The following is a 7,974-nucleotide window of genomic DNA, read 5'->3' as shown; positions in this document are numbered from 1 at the left end:
ACTATTTCATTCCCATCCACCTTGGTAAGCTCAACACACTGGTTTCTACCTATGAGATATGATTCAAACCATTTTAGTTCTATACCATTCACACCTACAGTTTTTAGTATTTCCAATAATATTCTATGGTTCACACAATCAAAAGCTTTGGATAAATCAAGAAATATTGCGGCTGCCTTCTCACCTGAATCTATTATATCTATTAGTCTTTCAACAAGGGATACTATTGCAGTCTTAGTAGATTTCCCTTTCTGGAACCCATGCTGTTCATCACATATGAAATTAATTTCTTCCAGGTGCATCAATAGCCTATTTAAAACTACTCTTTCAAAAATTTTACTTATTACATTTAGAATACTAATGGGTCTATAATTTTCAACTCTTTCAGAATCACCGCTCTTGAAAATTGGCAAAATTTTTCCTTGTTTCAGATCATCAGGGAAAATACCTGAGGGTTCTTTAATTCTTTTGGCAGAATGCCAGTAAGTTTTGAAACTTTTAATATGAACTACAGACTTCAAATCATAGAAAATTCTAGAGAAATGCTTACACTTCATGGAAACTGTGGTTTTTCGATTTTCTCGAAATAAATAATGTTAAAATGATGAAAGATATCATTCATGGTTATTTCAATAATGAATGGGATGAAAAATGTTCTAAAAATACTGTACTCAAAAATGAGTTTTTTCGCAAAGATACGATTTTGCATTTTTTTAGAATAGAATTGAATAGAATAAAGTTTATTCCTTAAAGTATACACAATAAGACAATATACAATATTTGTAAACGTCAAACATAAATTAAATTGAGATCCAAACAAATAATCATGTCAATTCCTTGAATTCTATGCACTATAATACAAATATTGCTTTCAAGTCTAATACCAATAGCAAATATAAAATAAATTTGGAAATAATTGTTAAATATTCCCTAATCCATATTAAAATACTCAGCTAGTGAATAAAGAGGATTTTCCATTACAAGCTTTTTCAATCTATTCTTGAACGCACTCCAGATTTGCAACATGGCAACACAAAATAGTTGGTGGGTTTTATGGAGGATTAGTGCACGAAAACAAAAATTAAGTTGGTAACAATGACTGTGGTAAGATTTAGATAAGAATCATTTCAATGGCTACCCTACATTTATATGATAAAATCCCAATCAAGAAATCCAAAACAAGAATAATGTTCATCTAAATCATAATTAAATAATCATCGTTTATGAATTCCCATCATTTAATAATAAATAATAGTTCTTTTCTATTGATACATATTATTTCAAATGCAAGCAATGAGAAAAGTAGCAAATATACATTATAAAATTCGAATTTTGAGATTGAATGATTACTGTTCGATATCCATATAAATAAAAAAACATAAGAATACTACAATAAATATTCTCTGTTGTCTATGTTATTTTTATAAATATTTTTCAGTTTACTTTGAGAATTTTTCTTGGTAATTTGAGCGAAAGTCCAAATTTCTGAATCCTGTTTTTGTAGTTTTTAGCTGGATGAAACAAACTTAGATACGATTCTTTCCACTGGGTCGCACGCTTGTTGGTTCAGCCATCTTGCAGCCATCCCAATAAGCTGTTGGCGTGTATTTTGAATGTTATTTTTTTGTTATATCTGTATTTTTCTGATTCTTGAATGAATAAAAATGAGAACTTTGGCTGAGAATTTCCAACTTCAATTGGATTAATAATTTTTGAATGAATTAAGGTTGTTATTAATAACAGCATCACCATCATTTTACCCATAATTACCCACTTTCCATAGTCAATCATTTGATACAGTGATATTTTGAAAAAAATCCAGCAAAATCCAATACATAACTGTGGACTTCAATAATAATTACCAAAACGAGCTAATTAGCCCACCTTTTTTGAAAATTAAAGACAATTTGGAGATGTCTTTCATGAAACTACCTGATGTACGATTCCAACGAAGTGTTGAACATATTAGATACGGTGGCTTGTACCAGTATTTATAGGGATGCAAGTCTCACATTTCATCATACAGCTTTCCTACAAGTAATCCAGCAACGGTTTCATTGTAGATCTGTGATCTCAAGTTCAGCCTGTATTCAAGATGAGTTGCAAACTTTCCTTGGTGAGTACATTACTTACTTAAATCACATTAGATTACATTATTTATATACAGTACATTACATTATAAAATAATGATATACTAGTCTACATTATTCCAATAATACAGTGGAACCACACAATTCTACATTTTTTGGTATAACTGTTTTACTTCAGATAGATTTTAGGTAGGGTACTTATCTAAATAGAAAACTCTTCTCAATATAAAACTTGGGTGGCTAGTTGGAGTAAGAGATAACGCGCCGGTCTAATAATCAAGAATACCCGAGTTCGAATCTCGACCGGGGCAAAAATTAATTGACCACAGCACAATCACATAGATACGGCCACCCCGTCTTTCGGAGGAGACGATAAGCCGTCGGTCCCGACTACCTAAGAAGTAGTCGTCATCTCCCATAACCATTCCTCTCACTCATTACCAAGGCACAAGCCTGAGATCTTATGTGGGCATCACTCTCAGTATTATTATTAACCTCTAAATAATTTTTCTTTCTATTTCTATAAAAAGTAGCCCAATACAGAAAAGAGATAGAAAAATGCTATATTTAATAGGTACCAACTTTCCTTATACTTTTGTAATAATAGATGATTTATTGATTGATCTATCTTAAACTGCGAAATATACGCAAAACGACTCTCTAACTTTTCATACTGACATGCAGTGAATGATCTAGATACAATAATCAATTTTCTTCAACTCACATGATTGTGGGGATTTAAATTTTAATGAGCACATTTTATCAATTTGAAAAACTGTTTTCTTTCCTTTTTTGAAGTTACCTACTATCATGATAGGCGTAGCCTACTGTTTCACCATTTTCTTTGTCATGATCTTATGTGAAGATGTATGTATAATGTACATGATGTATATGATGCATAATATATCTATAGTTTTAAATTAAAAAAAATAATATCAATTATTGATCTATAGAAAAGCATACATACAAAGGAAGGGTAATGCTGGAGATAATACAATTGACCTAATCCAAACAATAAGCTGTTTTAAAATTTTTGTGGTAGGATTATTCAATATTTATCTATTGGATGGAGTAAAGAATACAGTAGTCGGGAAAGAAAAAACAGGCTATTGCCCAAAACTTCTTCAATTCCCTAATTTTGTCTTTTATTTTGGCATATATTATATGGGATTACGATTTTATTTTATCATTTTTTTCAGAGGCTCTCATTCACTTAGGCTAGATTACAAAATAATATGCTGCAGTGTGCACAATACTCCAACTTGGGACTTTGGCTTCAAATGAGCCGATATGGTTGAATATTTGAGAACAATTTGAGAACACCATCCATGCAGTGTTGGCTGTCTCATTATAAATAGGTATATTTGCATGAGGAGACCGCAATTCCACACAATATTTTTTAGATGGTGAATATTTCATCTTCTGGGCCCTGTTGCTTGAGAAAATACAAGCATATATTTTTGTAATGTTCTACTTCCTTAACAAATTGACTACTAATATACTAATATTATTTATTTGTAATTTCTCATGCAATAGGCCCTAGAAAGCTAAAAGTCTCAACTTATGTCAAAGTGTAATATTCATCTACACTATAATAAAGGAAAGAACTGGCTTATACACGTACGGGATAGGAAAATTATGTTTGACGCATCATCATGTCTACTACTAAACTAAAATTAACTTGAAATTTTGCATATCGATTCTTAATTAACGGAGGATGATTAGGCCTGCTTCAAACTCGTCTTCAAGATTCCACTCGGTCAAGTTTTCAGTTTGTCAAGTTCTAAAAAAAGACCCTCACGGTGCACGTGAGCATACTCCACTCCCACTTTGGCAGAAAATACTAATGAATAAGTTCAGTTAAAGTTGCAAATATTTTCTCTTATCCATATAATAATTATGTGAACATAGTGTTTTATTTTCGTTAGGGCTACTGTTGAATATAAATAAAAATATAAATCTAAGTAACCTGTTTTGAAATTGTTTACTCACAGCATGTTCCGAATATATGAACCCATTATCTGGTCAACATATTATGTTTACATCTAGTTGCTGCTAATTGAGTGCTTTGAGAATTTTACATGATCTCTTTTTTGTCCTGCTATAGGTACTTGCCGTCTTGGCATTAGCAGCTATCTTTTCCACGAAGCAATGTGATGCAGTCTATGTGGGTGGAGTAGACGTCTATGGAAATAGATATGGATCCCCCTATGGTTATAATGGATACTATGGTTATTATGGATCCCCCTATGGATACTCCTATGGATACCCCTATTATGGAGGATATTCATCCTATTACGGATACCCATATGGTGGTTATTATGGCGGATATGGTGCATACCCCTATAGCTATTATAACGGATACCCATATGGTGGTTATTATGGCGGATATGGTGCATACCCCCCCTATAGCTATTATGGCGGATACCCATCAGGGTGTGGTGGGCTTGGGTATGGATATGGTAGGTACTGAAGAATTTGTACTCCAAGGTCACGCTGGTGAATAATCTTGATTTTTTTGTTTCAACCAGTGATTAATTAGCACTTTGCTGAATAAATATTGAAATGAGATAAATAACTGACTTTTCATTTATTGTATCCTTTTGATTATTATAGACCATACCTACTTACACAGAGTGTTTCCGAACTACCTACCAATATTCTAGGGTATTATCACCTTGTATGAAACAAATCCAAATTAATATCATTGACAAACTGTCGTTAAGTACAGTACTCAAGGTTGTTCGGTGTACTAATTGGATAATCTTTTTCAATATAATTGTTGAGATCATTATAAGAAAAAGTGGCAACTGAAATTTTTAAGTGGTCTAATAAGAGTTATGAGTCGTTGAAGTGCTAACTCCGTTTTCTTTCCAGATCATAAACGGCTTTGACTATGTTAACAGAACTTCTTTTAAAAATTAAAAAAACGTATCTGTCCAAACTACAACATTTTTTCCCCATATTGTTTATTGATAAAAAAGTAACATTTTTTATAAATTCAATAACTTGTTTATTTTGGCATAAATCACGAAAAAAACACATATTATTGGAACAAAGCCAATGATATACTGAATGTATTAAAAAAACTCCAATTGAAATTTCAAAACCGTTTATGATCTGGAAAGAAAACGGAGTTAGCACTTTCAACAACCCATAACTCGTATATTGAACCACTTAAAAATTTCAGTTGCCACTTTTTCTCACTCTTATAATATCTTTACTTAATATTTTATAACATCTTTATATAATAATAATAATAATAATAATAATAATAATAAGAGTTTAGGCCCCCTGGTGGTATGAAAGAGTTGCACCTAGACAAGGAAGTAATAGAACTCGGGAGGTGAGGGGGGATCAGGCTGACCCCCTTCGGACACCTCATGGACAGTCTGGCACGGAGGAAGGTGGACCAAGTGGCACCCCTCTTGTGCAAGGTACCACAAGGCCCCGGACATACAATTTGAGACATGGTAATGGAATAGTTGAACCTGTACCTGTTAGTAATGAATCTGATCAGGGCTTGGAGGAGGTGGTGCCTCCCTTCGCCCAGGTCAGGGTACCGCAGCCAGTGAATAGGCCGAGAAGGATGAAGTGGAGCAGAGATATGAATGTATTTGCTATCCGGGCCTACTATCTGGCTACAAAAGCTGAAACTGATCATACTCAATATAGGGAAAGGCTGTTGCAGTGTTGGCGTGAGCTTCTACCAGAGTCTGAACTCTCTGCCCAGAGAATATCTGATCAAGTTAGAGTGATAATGCGCAGGAAATTTCTCTCAGATGCTGACCTAGCGAACATAAAACAAGAGGTCTTGCAACAATTGAATGGTGAGGAAAGTCATGAAAATTTACTTGATGAGGCATTAGTTCTTGAGGATGCAGTACAAGAGAATGCTGATGTAGATACTAACATTGCAGTGAATGCTGAGGAGGTAGTAGCCCCTGTGAATGAGGCACTCGAAATTGATGAAGGTAGAGTTGAGGAGGAATTGCTGAGTAATGTTCATAAGTTAGCAGGAATTGCAATGGAATGTCGAAATCAGCTAAAAAAGATGCCATATAACAGAAAGGCATTCAGTGTTGTTAAGACTGTAGATAGGATACTTGCAAGACATGTTAATGAGATAACTGACATTAGCCAGGTGACACATTGGATCTATTGTGGGGCATTGACTGTGCTACAGGAGCTGAGAATTAAACTGGTACCAAGGGTTAAGAAAAGTAGCTCTTCTGAACAACAGTGCAAGTCAAAGTGGAAAATACGACTTGAAAAGAAGATAAGTGACTTGAGAAAACATATTGGGATAGTCACAAGCTATTTGCAAAACCCTGGTAGAGCTTCAAACAAACAGAAGACTAAAATAGATGGAATCATTGTGCAGTATGTTGGATTTATTCAGAAAAGCAAGTTGCATGAAACACTGAAGTTGCATATGGACCTGTGGAAACAGAAGCTGGCAGCATTAGCAAACCGATGTCGAAGGTACACACAAGCTGAGGATAGAAGGCACCAAGCAGCCTCATTCGCAAATAATGAGAGTAAATTCTACAAGAGACTGAATGGAGGTGTTGGAAAAGTAAAGCATCCAAGTGCAGAGGCATTGGAAGACTTCTGGAAGTCTGTTTGGGAAAGGCCAGCTGTGCATGAGGAAGATGCGTACTGGATGAGGCAGGTGGAGAATGAAGCGAGGGAGATACCTGTCATGGCAGAATGTATAATCAGGCCAGAAGATGTTGCTTTGGCAGCAAAGAAAGCACACAACTGGAAGGCACCTGGACCTGATGGAATTCAAAACTATTGGCTCAAAAATTTTTCAAGCCTCCATCCTGTTGTTGCAAAGTGCTTCGATGACCTTCTAAATTCCGAGTCAGAGATTCCAGCAGGATTTGCATCAGGCTTAACCTATATGGTACCTAAGAAAGATGGTGAACTCGGTCCCAAAGATTACAGGCCCATCACCTGCTTGAATAGTGTATACAAGCTTTTGACCTCCATTATCACCACAAAAATTGAGAAGCATATTACAGAGAACTGTATAATTGCCCCAGAACAACTTGGGTGCAAGAAGGGAGCAAAAGGATGTAAGGAGTTGCTAGTTGTTGACTCCTTCATTGCTGGTCAGGCGAGTGCTAAGCAGAGGAATCTATCCATTGCCTGGATAGATTATGCAAAAGCCTTTGACTCCGTCCCACACAGTTGGCTGGTGCATGTTCTCCAACTTTATAAAGTCAGTTCAGGTATTGTCAACTTTTTGAAGCTAGCCATGACTGAGTGGAGTGTCAGGCTGTGTATTGGGGATGGAGTGGATCAATTTCAAACAGGTGCTATCAAGGTTGTCAGAGGAATTTACCAGGGTGACAGTCTGAGCCCTCTCTGGTTCTGCCTGGCCTTAAATCCTCTTAGTTTGTTGCTAAGGAATTCCCCATATGGATATAAGCTCAATGTTTCAAGAGAGCTTACAGTATCACACAGTTTCTATATGGATGACCTGAAACTTTATGCCAAGTCACCAGAGCAGCTTGAGAATTTGCTTCAGCTAGTCACTACTTTCAGCCAGAGTATCAAAATGAAATTAGGATTGGAGAAGTGTGCAGTACTGCATGTGAAGAAAGGTAAAGTAGTAAATACAGCAGAAGGGATGTTGACACTGGAAAATGAAATAGGGCAGTTGCAAATAGGACAGACATATAAATACTTGGGACTCCACCAGCATTTGAAAATCTCCCGTGTTGAAGTGTTCAGCCGCTTGGAAATTGAATTTAAGAGAAGACTAAGTAAAGTCATGAAATCTAAATTGCCTTCAAAGCATCTGATTAAGGCAATAAATTCTTGGGTTATTCCATCTCTGACCTACAGTTTTGGTGTTCTGAAGTGGTCTGAC

At 35.5% G+C, this 7,974-nt stretch overlaps 1 protein-coding gene across 1 annotated transcript; it reads left to right on the top strand.

Annotated features, from left to right (window-relative positions):
- Positions 1–1,991: 1,991 nt before the first annotated feature.
- Positions 1,992–4,665, top strand: LOC111061464 (shematrin-like protein 1). The gene is made up of 2 exons (XM_039438423.1): positions 1,992–2,116; positions 4,198–4,665. Exons 1-2 carry the CDS (start codon positions 2,096–2,098, stop codon positions 4,561–4,563), a joined length of 387 nt encoding a protein of 128 aa, XP_039294357.1. The 5' UTR covers positions 1,992–2,095; the 3' UTR covers positions 4,564–4,665.
- Positions 4,666–7,974: the final 3,309 nt, after the last annotated feature.

Source organism: Nilaparvata lugens, chromosome 11 (assembly GCF_014356525.2).
Source record: "Nilaparvata lugens isolate BPH chromosome 11, ASM1435652v1, whole genome shotgun sequence".
NCBI lineage: Eukaryota > Metazoa > Arthropoda > Insecta > Hemiptera > Delphacidae > Nilaparvata > Nilaparvata lugens.
Note: the sequence above shows the minus strand (reverse complement) of the source record. Positions and strands in the feature narration are given on the sequence as shown.